The 14,601-nt window shown below is 42.8% G+C and overlaps 1 protein-coding gene across 2 annotated transcripts in view; it reads left to right on the top strand.

The window, feature by feature from the left end:
* Window positions 1-14,601, top strand: part of LOC145408932 (uncharacterized) — a 108,094-nt gene that overhangs the window by 90,566 nt on the left and 2,927 nt on the right. The window contains exons 2-3 of one of the 2 annotated variants that reach the window (XM_080279513.1): window positions 2,408-2,550; window positions 3,308-3,382. In XM_080279513.1, coding sequence (XP_080135639.1) covers window positions 2,409-2,550; window positions 3,308-3,382 — 217 coding nt within the window. In that variant the 5' untranslated portion in view covers window position 2,408. Of the gene's footprint in view, window positions 1-2,404; window positions 2,551-3,307; window positions 3,383-14,601 lie in introns of both variants that reach the window. The other variant, XM_080279512.1, reaches the window with a different exon arrangement.

Raw genomic sequence — 14,601 nt, 5'->3', positions numbered from 1 at the left:
TTTTACACAGTCTCATAGAAGGCATACCTCCTCTGCCGTTAGTAAAATTAGATTTCTTCCCCTATCCATATCCAGATCCACCTCAAAATCTAATCGCCTCTTCCTAGACCCACCGCCCATCTATCCACGAAATTTCATTAATATGCGATAGTAACTTTTTGAGATATTTTGCATAGAGACACAGATAAACAAAAAATACGGGTGAATACATAACTTCCGACCAGTTTCTTTGGCGGGGTTAATAAAGTGCAAAAATACATAGCCGGACACAAGGGGTTAATTCTCACACTGCGAATAGGGTTGTCTTTTATTGCTACTGTGTTCAGACGATTTTATTCAGCGCTGGTAGAGTATGTGAGGATTTGGACTTATTCTCCTTACCTCCAGACGGTTTTATTGAGCTGGGATTTCTCTCTCTCTCTCTCTCTCTCTCTCTCTCAGCTGAATAAAATCGTCTGGAGATGGTAAGAATAGAGGAAAATGCGTCCTCAGGGTGAAGGGTTCAGTGCTCGGCCGGGGATCGAACTCGCGACCTTAGAGAGAGAGAGAGAGAGACTGCCTTGCTTTTTAATTTTCTTCCGGTCTCTCTCTCTCTCTCTCTCTCACGAACACCCCCCCTTCCCCACGTTGATCATAAAACTAACGTGTCCCCGCGCCCTCGTAAGGTCACCTCCCTAATTAAAGTAAGGTCAGGTAGGGGTCAGGTGAGGTCAAGGGAGTAAAGGAAGGGTATTATTTTATTTATTTATTTAGTTATTTATTTATACATGAGAGGTTTGTACGTTATTGAAACCGCGTTCGCGAAATGAGAGCTGGTGATGTTTTGCTCGGCGTGCGCTCTCTCTCTCTCTCTCTCTCTCTCTCTCTCTCTCTCTCTCTCTCTCTCTCTCTCTCTCCATCTATTCATCACCTACTTACCTGTCAAACTATCTATCTATCTATCTTTCTGTCTGTCTCAACCCATGCCTGTGTTTTATCTATGAGTGTCCCTGTCTATGTATCTATCTATCTATTTATCCGTCTATAAATTAACATGTCTATCTATCTATCTATCTATCGTTGCTTGGTAGTCTGTTGGGTAGATCCGGTAGTTTCGTGTTTAATTAAAGGTCTTGTGAGAGAGAGAGGGGGGGGAGAGAGAGAGAGAGAGAGAGGGGGGGTTTAGAGATAGCTTTCATTAACCCCTTCCCCCCGAGGACGTCCTTCTCTAAGCTGAAGAAAATCGTCTGGAGGAGGCAAGAGTAAAAAGAGTTTTTTTTGAAAGTTTCTCTCTCTCTCTCCCTCTCTCTCTCTCTCTCTCTCTCTCTCTCTCTCTCTCCCCCTCTCTCTCCGGCATTCTTTTGGCATATTCAAGGAAGCATCGATTGGGTGGGGCGGGGGGGGGGGTGTTCAGAGGGGTGGAGAAACGCACATACATACGTACGCAGCTATACGTACACGACACACACACACACACACACAAAACGCCAATATACGTACATACACAATATTTTAACTTGAACTTCGACTTGCTTTAGCACACACATTCTCTCTCTCTCTCTCTCTCTCTCTCTCTCTCTCTCTCTCTCAATTTCAGTAGCAAATTTCACCAATGTACAGTATGTTATGGTTCTGTGTGTGGTATATATCTATCTATCTATCTATCTCAAGCTGTATATCTTCACTCAAGCTGTCTGTCTATCAGTCAAGCCTCCTGTCTATCACTCAAGCTGTTTATCTATCACTTAAACTGTTTATCTACCACTCGAGCCTTCTAGCTATCACTCAAGCAGTTTATCTATCACTCAAGCCTTCTGTCTATCACACAAGCAGTTTATCTATCACTCAAGCTGTCTGTCTATCACTCAAGCCTTTTATCTATCACTCAAACCATCTATCACTCAAGCCTTCTACCTATCACTCAAACCATCTATCACTCAAGCCTTCTACCTATCACTCAAACCATCTATCACTCAAGCAGTCTATCTGTCACTCAAACACCATAAGGACTAAACTAGGGCAACGTTTCCGAATATTTATCCTCATCAGCAGATCTAATATTACCCTCCCCTGCACACAAAGATGTATTGTATGTGTGTAGTTTGTCTGTCAGTGCGTGTTTATATTCATGTGTTTTTTTTCCTGTCTGTTTTGCTGTAGGATGGAGTGTGTGGTGTGCTTTGTGGTGTGTGTGGTGGGGTGTGGTTAATCTATCTATCTGTCTATCTATCTATCTAATATCTGTTTCACCCCCTTTTAACAGTAAGGGGAACAGCGTGCAGTACATGGTGTGGTGTGTGGTGGTGTGCGTGTACGTATTCATGTCTATGTGTATGTATGTGTGTATTTGTCTATGTGTATGTATGTATGTCTGCCCATCTATCTATCAATGTATCTATCTAATCTCTCTCTTTCTCTTTTGCAGCAGGATGAAGAGCTTGCAGTACATGGTGTGGTGTGTGGTGGTGTGCGGTGTGGTGGTGGGGCTGGTGAGGGCTGAAGAAAGCAGTACCGTTGAACCCGCCCCCGCCGAAGAACCCTCAGCTGAACCCGAACCCGAACCAGGCGCAGGTGAGAGACTGACGAGGAGAGTGTATGTGAGTGAGGTGGAGGGGGGAGAGGGAGAGGAAGGCCAAGGATGAGATGGAGGGATGGAGTGGAGAGGTATATGAGAGAGGGGGGTTGTGAGCTGGGAGCGGGGCAATGAAATGGCGGGGGACAGTGCGACGTGGAGGCGATTTGTTTGTGGCCACCCCTTTCGGGATTAAGGCGTCTGGCAATAGATAGACAGATAGATAGTATTTTCAACCCACCCTCTCAAAGTGGCTATACTCCTTTCACCTTAACTTGGCCCAGATTTTCATCCCTGTGCACTTCTTCGTGACTAGTGCTATTTTTTATATCCATTCCGTAGCACTTCTTCGTGACTAGTGCTACTCTTCGCTTCCATTCCATAGCACTTCTTCGTGACTAGTGCTACTCATTACTTCCATTCCATAGCACTTCTTCGTGACTAGTGCTACTCTTGACTTCCATTCCATAGCACTTCTTCGTGACTAGTGCTGCTCATTACTTCCATTCCATAGCACTTCTTCGTGACTAGGCCAAGTTGAAGTGAAAATGGTATCGCAGGAGTTTGAATGAAAGTTTAAATAGAAGGATTTATCTATCTATCCATATCTATCTATCTGTCTATCGGTATTGTAGTGAAAGGAATTATATATCTCAGTTTATCTCTGTCTATCTGTTTGTCTGTGTCTGTTTATATCTATTTGTCTGTCTGTCTGTCTGCTTATATCTATTTGTGTCTATATTTATCTATCGACAGAACCCTCCCCGGAACCCCAGGCTGGCGAGACTGGCGATGATGATGATAGCAAGACATCAGCTGAACCCAACCCAGGTAATTATTATTATTATTATTATTATTATTATTATTATTACTATTATTTTTATTGTTATTGTTATTATTGCTATTATTATTATTATTATTATTTTCCTTTTTGTTATTATTGTTATTACTATTATTATTATTGTTATTATTATTATTATTATTAGTGGTAGGTGGTGGCGACCATCATCCACTCACTTGATGTAGTGCTGCCTACTTCTTCCTTAGCCTTTATCATTCTTTTTCCGTGCCTGTCCTCCTCTCTTCCTATTTCTCCCATCTTTCCTGTCACTTCTTATTGCTTTTCTTTCCTTTACAGGTGGCTTTACATTGAGTGACAAGCCAAATGGTTTCCTGTAAGCCAAGAAACCATTTACAACGCTGGGTGGTAACCATATAACCAAACCATACGTGCTCCCTACGTGTCAACAAGTGGGTTGGTGGAGGGTTAGTGCCCCTCCCCGTAAAACAAATAACTCAGAGTCAAATGGCCACCCCTTACGGGATTATGGCGTCTGGCAATAGATAGATAGACAGATAGATTATGATGATGATGATGATGATGATGATGATGATTATTATTAGTACTCGTTCTACCCCTCCCCCTATCCTTAATTGGGTGATGAGGATTTATTATTATTATTATTATTATTATTATTATTATTATTATTATTACTATTACGTGCAGCGCGCCTACCCTTCCTCCTCCCACCTCCCTTCCCTTCATATCTTTTCCCTCCCTCCCTTCCCGATCCTTTCCTCCCCTTTCCTTCCATCCTTCCTTCCTTCCTTCCTTTCCTTCTCCTACCTCGTTCCTGTCCTTTCCTCCCACCTTCCACCAACTCCTTCCTTGCTTTCTCTCCCCTTCCTCCCCTTCCTTTCCATTCCCTCCCACTTTCTTCTCCCCTCCCTCCCTCCCCTGTTCTTTTCCTTCCCTTCCTTCCTCCCTTCCTCTTCCCTCCATCCCTTCCTTCCTTCCTTCCTGATTGGAGTGGTGTGTGTGTGGAGGGGGGGGGTACTTCCTGCATTTGTCCTTGAATCATATACCGTACCCTGCAACACAGCCTTCCCTTCCCTTCCCTTCCCTTCCCTTCCCTTCCCTTCCCTTCCCTTCCCTTCCCTTCCCTTCCCTTCCTTTCCTTCCTTCCTTCCTTCCTTCCTTCCTTCCTTCCTTCCTTCCTTCCTTCCTTCCCTTCCCTTCCCTTCACTTCCTATCTCTTCCCTTCCCTTCCCTTCCCTTCCTTTCAGCCTCTAGCCTTTTCCATCCCCTTCCTTTCTCTTCCCTTCACTTCTCCCTCCTCCGCCTTGCACCCTACCGTTTCCTCCCTTCCTCCCCTTCCCCTCCTTCTTCCTTTCCCTCTCACCCCTTTCCTTTGCTTTTCCTAACCACCCCCTTTCTCTCCCCCACCCCCTTTCCATCCTTCCTTCCCTCCCATTCCCTCACCCCTCCCATCCTCCCTTTCACTTCCCCTCCCCTTCCAGCTGGCCTTCCCCCCCTCCCCTAGCCAATGATGAGTTGCAGGTGCGTGAGGAGGGAGGAGGAGGAAGCAGGGGGAGGGGAGGGAGGAAGGAGAGGGGAGGAAGGATGGAGGGAGAACGGAAGAGAGTAGGAAGAGAAAGTCAGGGAGAGGAGAAGAGAGGAAAGTGAAGGGAATAATGAAGGAAGGGAGGGGAAGAGGGAGAGGGGAAGGGAAATAAGAAAGACAGGGGGGGGGAGGGAAGGGGAAGAAGGAAGATGGAGGGAGAAGGGAAGGGAAGAGGGAAGAAAGAAGATGGAGGGGAGAGAGGGGAAGGTAGGGAAAGGGGAAGACAGGGGGAGAGGGGAGGGAAGGGAAGAAAGAAGAGGGGAGAGAGGGAAGGAAGGGAAAAAAAGAAGAGAGAAATAGGAGAGAGCGAGGGGAAGGGAAAGGTAGAGGAAGATGAGAGAGGGAAGGAAAGGCGAAGAGAGAGGGAGGAAGTAAAAAAAAGAAGAGGGGGGGAAAGGGAGAGGAAGGGAGAGAGCAGGATGGAGGGGGGAAGGAATGGAGGAAGGGGAAATGATGTGGAAAGGAAGGGAAGGGGAGAGGAAGGAAGATTGAGAGTGGGGAGGAGGATGGGAAAGGATGAGAGGAGGGGAGGGGGGTGAAGAGGGGAAGAAAGAAATGAAACGAGGGGAGAGAGAGAATGAGAGGAAGGGAAGGGGAAGGGAGAGGAACGGTGGAGAGAAAGAAAGGGAGGGGGAGGGATGGAAGGCGAGGGGAAAAAAGGAGGAAGAAAATAGGGGAAGAGGAAGAAGGGAAGGAGAGGGAAGAGGAAAAGAGAAGGAAGAAAAAGGAATGGGTAAAGGAATGAGAGAGAGAGAGAGAGAACAGTCACGTGTCAATATTTTAGAGAGAAGTTGTGATGTAAGGGGCATATCCAAGGACTGTAATATTTCTCTCTCACTCTCTCTCTCTCTCTCTCTCTCTCTCTCTCAAAAACCCATGAAACCGGCAGGAAAAAGTAAGAAGGGACGACGATACTAAAAACATCTAACTAGGAAGTAAATGAAAACCTGGATGGAATTTTTATAGGACAGGATGAACTAAAAACGTACAATTGAGGGAAATTTCATAGGACAGGATGAACTGAAAACACTCTTCCTAACAATTACTTTTTCTGTGTGTCCGTGTGGGTTACTTAAGTGTTGCGTGTGCAGGTGTAGTGAGGCAGGTGTGGGGTACAGGTGTTAAGTGTGTAAGTGTACGAAGGCCGCTTCTACTCGTGCGCCAGTGAAAGACAGCCACAATTGCCATCATAGTTACGTTTATAAGTGTTTGTCGTGTGTGTGGACTTAGGAGGCTGCCCAACACATTTGTTTTTTTACCTATATATTTGTACGTGTAATATATTATTATTATTATTATTATTATTATTATTATTATTATTATTATTATTGTATTTATGCAAGAGAGAGGGAGTGGATACTGATATGCCTAATGAATTGCCCTCCTACCCTAAATAATAATGATGGTGATGTGGTGATGATAATATCAAAGGGAGCAACATCGTAGTGAAGAGTTAAAGTGAATAGTATTTTTTAACAGCCAAAGGGATTTTATTTACACACACACACACACACACACACACACACACACACACACACACACACACACACACACACACACACACACACACACACACAAAAGCTCTTCTCAACAGGGTGGAGTCAAAGAATTTTCGTCTCATCAGCTCCCTTCCTCTTACTGACTCCACACACACACACACACACACACACACACACACACACACACACACACACACACACACACACACACACACACACACACACACACAAAAGCTCTTCTTAACAGGGTGGAGTCAAAGGATTTTCGTCTCATCAGCTCTCCTCCTCTTACTGACTCCTTCCAACCTCTTGCCCTTCGCCGCACTGTTGCATCTTTATCTCTCTTCCATCGCTCTTTCAATGGTCACTGCTCCTATGAACTTGCAGCACCCGTTTGACATCACACTCTCACCCTTTTTTCTGTCCGACTTACTAATGCAAGTAGTTCGATACTCCCAGTCCCTTATGTATGCAACGGGTCATCTCTGGAACTGTCATGCTTAAAAAGGTCTCCACATATGGCCTCCAGTCTTTTAAACGCCTCTCTCTCTCTCTCTCTCTCTCTCTAACTTAGGCTTGTGGCGTTATATTGTGATTTATTGATATGTGTTAAGGTCATCAAATATTTGTTGTGTGGGTTGTCTCTCCGAGTGACGTGTGTGTGGTGTTACGTGACCCGGCCTGACCTGGTGTCGAGTCCACTAGGTGTTACGTGACCTTGATCCTGACGTCACACTTACCTATTAAGGATTAACTATTCTCTCTCTCTCTCTCTCTCTCTCTCTCTCTCTCTCTCTCTCTCTGGTCATTTTCTTTCTTTTTTCTTCTTGTTTTATATTAAGATGTGTCTCATAACCCCCCACCTTCCCCCTCCCAACAGCTGCCCCCAAAGACGATACGGTGGCTGATAGGAGTAAAGATAGTGATGATGATGATGATGATGATGGTGAGGGAGTGGAAGATAAGGATGAGAGTAAAAATTATGTGGACGATGAGGGGATGGTCAGTGAGGAGGAGGAGGAAGAGAGGAAGGTGGAACATGCGGGTGAGTGAGAAAGTGGACATGAAGAGGAAATGACGTAGAGTTGATGCTTAGAGTTGCTGGTTTGTGCATGGCGTGAAGAATGCCTGGCGAATGGATATTATCTTTCTACCCTCATTGACCTTCGAGTCTACCTGTGAATGACCTTAATTAGTCTACCTTTAATTGAACCCCGTATACCTTGGACTCTACCTGTGAATGACCTTAATTAGTCTACCTTTAATTGAACCCCGTATACCTTGGAATCTACCTGTGAATGACCTTAATTAGTCTACCTTTAAGTGTGCCCTTATTTGAGCCCCCATGTACCTGTGAATGACCTTAATTAGTCTACCTTTAAGTGTGCCCTTATTTGAACCTCCCATCTACCTTGGAATCTACCTATGAAATGACCTTGATGAGTCAGCATCTTAAGTGTGCCTATGCTTTATCTCTCTCCCTTTCTCCTACTTTCTTTTTCCCCATTAATTTGCCTTGAAATCTACCCTAATATACCTCGCAGTGTGCCGATGCTTCCCTACCTTCCATTAGATTTAAGTGTCCTTTTTTGGCCCAGATCAAGCTTGAAATCTACATATGAATGTTGATTAGTCCACCTCTGAAGTATGCCTATGCTTCATCTACCCTACCTGCGAGTTTACGTGCCTACCAATGCCTTGTTCTACCTGTATATGACCTTAATTTTCCTGTAAATGACCTTAATAAGTCTACCCATAAGTCTTCATATATTTCATCTACGTGTGTCCAGCCTGCCTGTCAATTTACGTAAGTCCTGCCTCTATCTACCTATGACCAGTCTACTAGTAAATGCTCTCACCTAATCTACCTGTGTGTGGATTTACCTGGGCCCAGTTCTGATTGTAAATGTTCTTCTGCCTTTCCCTTTGCCTTGTTCATTCCATTCATGTTCGTTTGCCTTTCCCTGTAAATGATCTTTGCTCTCTTTGATCTCCCCATACCATCAGCTGTGTCTTGTGCCTTTGTTTGTAAATTTACTTCTTGTATACTCTACCTGTAAATCTGCCTGTTGTATACTCTACCTGTAAATCCACCTTCTGTATACTCTATCTGTAAATTTACCTCTTGTGTGATACATATCTCCCTTTAAATATCTCGTTCAGTTTATCTATTTGCAAGTCTACCTTTTGTATACTCCTCCTGTAAATCTACCTTCTCTGTAATCAACCTTTAATTCTACTTGTCCCAAACTGCCTTTAATTATTCTGTTCATACACTGAATAATTTACCTGCATAATTAAACACGAAGCCCTAAATTTGCCTTAAAGAAAATACCAGTTTTAAATACCAGTTCATACACGAATGGTTCTGAAGAAAAAGTCCTGCTATACCCCTCGTCAAGCAGCTTGTCACTTAAGCCCCGCCCTCTTCCTGAAATCGTAGCCTCAAGTCCATGGCCTTACATTAGCATTTCTTAACCTTTTCTTACCTCAGCACTCCCTGTAGTAAGGTCTCACAGTCCAGCACCCTCTTACATCTGGCTACTGGGACTACAGTTGCTACACTACTACATGGATAATATAAAGTGAACTGCTGCTTGACAATTTATTTTAGAATTCTCCAAAAATAAAACATCAAGGCTATCAGTACTAAGCAAAACCAGTAAGGAAAAAAACAATAATGCAGCATTTTCCAGCACCCCCTATTGATTTCAACACCGCAGGTTAAGAAACACTGCCTTACACTCTCCCGGCAGCGGGTGAGGGGGCGGGGCTTAAATGACACTTTGCTTGGTGGCGAGTATGGAAAACGTGTCTGTAACATAAATAAAACGAAGACAGTGATACAAGCACAAGACGAAGATAGTTATACCCAATCGATTGCCACGGCTAATGTATCATGTATTGCACTTATTAATAGTATACACTGATTCTTAATTTTTTTCAAGCATTTATGAAAAAGCAGTGTAGTTATTTTTACAAAGGTCATGAAAATCCAAGCAAGTCCTTCCCGATAAAAACAAAAAAACAAAAAAAAAACCTCACCATAGATACTTTTTTCCTGTTTCATTATTGCCACCGCCAGATCTATGACCGAGAACTTGTAGTCAACATGGAGATAGTTAAGTTAAATACAGACGCATAAAGACACAAGTAAATACAGACAGAGACAGGCACACAGACAAACCAGTATATAAACAAAGATATTATTTCAGAGAGAGGACAATCGGGAAAACACTCTCAAATCTCTCCTTTTTCTCACTGTAGTGTAATTCTCTTCGATAGTTAACTTTTTCCCTTGAGTTTTTGCTTCAGTTACATATCCCCCAAATTTCTTTCTTGTTACGTTCTTCCTTCTCTTCAACTTACAGTTTCCCCCCAGTTCTTCTTTCTATTCACATTCTCAAGTTTCTTCCGTGCTGTTCGCATTAACTAGGCATAAATTTGCCATCTCTCCACCTTGGATGCTGAGGTGTAACAAAAGATTAATACTAGAATATGATGCTAGTCACAACGTAGGGCTTTTCACCCAAAATTGGCCAAAGATTATCGTCTCCATCTTAAGTACTGAGGTGTAACAAGAAATTAACACTGTTCATTAAGAATGGGCATCAAGAAGGATGTAGAGCTGTAGTATTGTTTTATTCCGTCACTGAGGTACTTGAACTAAACTGCCCAAGGACGAACATCTCGGCCAGGTTAAAGGGAATGAAGTATTGTTACATCCCGCATCCCTCCAGTTCCCTTCTCTGATACATACCTTACTCTCTTTCCTATGTAGATTTCACCAGTTATCTTTTTTCAGCTTATCCTTTACATCCCGACATTCATCTTCAATTATCTCTCATTGATTGACCCCATCTTTTCTACTCTTTCTAATGATAATGGATCTGCAATTGGCTTAGACGTGCATTTATTGTTGTGTAGTTCGAGGTAGCCATTCTCGCTTCTCAATTTTTCACCTCCTTCTCCAGTCAGTTTCTGTTAGTTATATAATTCATTCACCTTAATTTGGGCCAGATATTCGTCCCTTAGTAGCTGATTTTACGAAACTCAGTGGCAAAATCAGTGCTACGGCTCAGTATACTTCCCATAACCCTTCCCTGTGACTAGCATCATACTGTAATGTTAATCTTTTGTTACAGCTTAGTACTGAGGGTGGAGAGATGGAAATATTAGGCCAAGTTAGTGTAAAAAGAGTATTCAGCATTCAAAATTGTATGATGACAATGAACTGGTTGATTTTTTTTTTTAAGTAAACAGTTTGTTTGGGTGATAAATGTGCTGAATTATCTTATGATAAATAATTTTACAAACCAAAGTAAAAATTTGGAGATATAAGCCTTCAGAGTTGCACGAAAAGAGGTTGATGGCAGCTTGAGCCTTAAGTGGCTGTGACGTCATAGGCTGCCAAGCCCAGAGACATCATAGGCTGCCAAGCCCCAGCTAAGTTGTGTGATTGTGATTCTGCTGATAACCAAGCATTGCTTGGTCATGACCAAGTCAGCAAGTAACCACCACTGGTGCTTTGTTCCACTTTGAACGAACACAAGTAGAATCACACCAGAAAGATTGATCACTGTTCCAAGAGACATGACAACCAGGAAGCTGTGGTGGTGAGCAGCACATCAAGAGTACCCTATCACAACGGGCAACTCCTACTGTTGCAAAGCAGTGTGAGGAAATACCGAATCGGCACTTTTAAATGGAAAATGTTATTTTTATCACCATATAGGTTCATGTACACCTAATTATCTGAAATCCGATCAAAAATTTTTGCTGAACCCTATAACGCCAGTCTATTTATACCGCAATCCACAGCGTGCTCTTTTTCCCTGCACAGGAATTCCGAAAATAGCCTGTTTTCGAACCTTAACATCTCGGAAACTATAGCAGTTAGGGAAACATATTAAAGATCATGTCACTCACCAACGTTTCTTTTTGTGAATGAAAGTGTCCTCAGGTCTGTAGGTCGTCGGGTCGATGAGTAGGGACATGATGAAGAGGATTAATGTTTGCCGTGAGAACAGGATGTGTTCGTGCATCTGCCTGTGGCCCCGACTATGGCTTTGCTCCCATGATAACATCTCCATTACCAGATAAACTAGACGCAGTGGCATCCAAGGCACACCCTATGGCACTGTCACTAAGCCCTTTCCTTGTATCCATGGAAAGAGGTTTGGCTGGGGTGGATGAGGCAGAAGTCCATGTGATGCAGGAATGGAATTGGACGAGAAAGTTAAGATAACATTGTCTCTCATCTGGCAGAGTCAGAGAGGCGACTGAGATGTGGTTGGCTTGGCTGGCTGGACTCTCTCCTTAGCCTTTGGTGACGAGATAAAGTGGCAGCTGCTTCAAACAATGGTGCAAAAACACTTGTGGCTGTAGCCGTCACCCGGTGTCCCTGATCCACAAAATTTGTGTTGGATATTACCATCACCTGGTGCATAGGTGTTAATATGACTGTTAATAAAAAATCAGGTTTCAGAGCTTACATGTGCTAAAGTTAGTGGATATTTACCCTTCAGATAGATCACATGCATTGACAGACCTCCATTTTCCATAAATATTGATTTAAGGCACAAATAAATGTATTTACATTGCAAATCAATATTTACACAAAAATCTGTCAAAGCAAGTTGTCAAGTTTGAGGTGAAACACATCCACTAACTTTAGCAAATTTTTGCTCTGAATTCTGAATATTCATTAACTCAGATTAAATTTTTTTTTTTGACCAGATTTCAGATAATTTGGTGTGTATGAACCTGTATGGTGATAAATTTTATAATAGCCTAACATATATGGCTTAACCTAACCTAACAGTCACCTGTCAAGTAAAACCATCCCTAACTTTGGCTTATGCCATTGGTAGGAATCTGAAAATCTTATTCTCCAGATCAGACTGGCTGTTACTATAAAGATGTTCAAACATCACCGGTACATAAGACCTAGAAATTTGATGACTAAATACTCCACAGAGGTCTATCTGTCCACGGTGAGGCCTATCTAGGAGGAAAAAACATTTAAATATTTCGATCTTTGTGACATCATCTCAATGTATTACTGCCCAGTTCCAGGGCTATATGCCCTTGGAGTCAGGACCTAGCAATATTATACTGATTCAGTTCATAGATCACTTCATTACAGCTTTATCAGATCTAATCTTGGTGCTACCAAGTTGTCCTACAGGTACCTGATTATCGCAAGGTTCTCCGTCACAGCTAGTCATTGTGAAACAACAAAACTCTGCATTTAAGCACAAGCATAGCATACCTCATCTGTAAGAGAGCTGTCACACTAAGTCTGACATACCTAGCTTGATAATAACAGCTGAATATTACAGAAATCTTATCTGTACTGACTTATGAATCCCAGAGACATTGTTGGGAGTGGCACACCATCAGCTGTGGCTGTAGTATGGTCTGTGACAGGGGAACTTACGAAGGGTGCGTCAGACACCCGCAAAGTATGATGATATCCAACTTTGCCTATTTTTTTTCATAAATATTAATCGGAGAAAAGAAAATAATGATATTCCGATTATTACGAGTGACCATTTTATTACCTCATGTAACTTGTGCACGACTGAACAAAAAGAGCAGAGTACAGTTCGAGGATGCAGTAATGATCTCGTCTTTATTCAGTCGTTTATGTTAGTGTCATGCAGGCTTATTTTTGTGCATTCGTGTTAGTGAAGGAATGAACGCTTTGGCTTAAGTGCTATTCAACGTGCAAGTTAATTTGTCATGCAGTCTGATAGTTGAGCTGAACCCTGTGTAAATGGAACCTGGTGTTTTGAATCCTTAGAGAGCTTGAGTTTGTACTTTGAACCTGCTTTGTATGAGCTGAACCTGGATGAGCTGAGTATTGAGGTATTTGAACCCCTCGTGTAAGTTGAACCTACTGTACTGTATATGCAGAGTATTGAGTTATTTGAACCCCACGTGCAAGTTGAACCTACTGTATATGCTGAGTACTGAGTTATTTGAACCCCACGTGCAAGTTGAACCCTTGTGCAAATCTGAACGTTATGATCTGAGCTTGTATATTTAAACCTTTCGTGTGAGTTCAAGCCTATGTGTGTTTGTGAACTGAACCTCTCTTCGTATGCGCTGAACCCCGTTTGAGTGGGTTTAACCATTGCTTTAATTCTGACCTCCTGTTGAAATTGAAGCTTTTGTATTGGCGTTGAACCCTTTGTAGAGGAGTTGAATTATGCTTTACCTCGACGAACCTTTTATTGAATCTGAACCCTCTATTAGAACCCTTTGCAGTAGAGCTGAGCATTTTTTTTTTAAATCACAACTGAACCCCTTTGTATCTGATCTGAACGCTTTGTAATGGAGTTGGTATTTGAACCCTTTACAGTAGAGTTGAATCTTGTGTATTGATGATGATGATGATGATGTGCATGTTTTGGTAATGATGTGGCCTTTCTGAGCATGTGTCACGTATTATCATTATCTTCTTTACGTGGCAGTGCTAGCGAGGGGCGCCTTCACGCGGTGGCACTGATATGGCCGGGCCGTTCTCCTCCCTGGTTATACAAAAGTCCCTCAGCTGTCCCTCCCTATCCCGCGAAAGGAGGATGGCGGACTGCAAGAGGAGGGCAACTTCAGCCTGCAGTCCACGGGGTTCACGTTTAGATGAACCTGGGGATGCTACTACTACTACTACTACTACTGCTACTATACTACTACTATACTACTATGACTACTCTTACTACCACTACTAGTCTTACTACTACTGCTGTTACTACTATTACTACAACTACTACTACAATTGTTTCTGGTACTACTACTACTATGTGACAACCCTTTCACTACGATAACATGTTTAATTTAGTCCTCGTTACCTCCAGACGATTTTATTCAGCTTAGGATATTTGGAGGGGTTAATGACGGCTTTATCTAACCCCTCCAGCTCGGAAAAGTCTCTCTCCTGAACTGAATAAAATCGTCTGGCGTTTCATCTTCCTATCTCTTCTCTTTTTCCTGTCTCTCTTCTCTTCTTCCTCCTGTACCTTCCTTCCTATATCTCGATTTCTCTCTGTTCTTCTCTTCTTCCTGGTCTCGTGTTCAATTCCTACGTCTCCTCTCTATTTATTGAATGAGAGTCTCCAAGCGACTTTTGAAAATACCTAGT

Source organism: Coenobita brevimanus, chromosome 79, assembly GCF_032717465.1.
Source record: "Coenobita brevimanus isolate Jiangsu-jjx chromosome 79, ASM3271746v2, whole genome shotgun sequence".
In the NCBI taxonomy this organism is placed as follows: Eukaryota; Metazoa; Arthropoda; class Malacostraca; order Decapoda; family Coenobitidae; genus Coenobita; species Coenobita brevimanus.
This window is presented reverse-complemented; position numbering and strand designations above follow the sequence as displayed.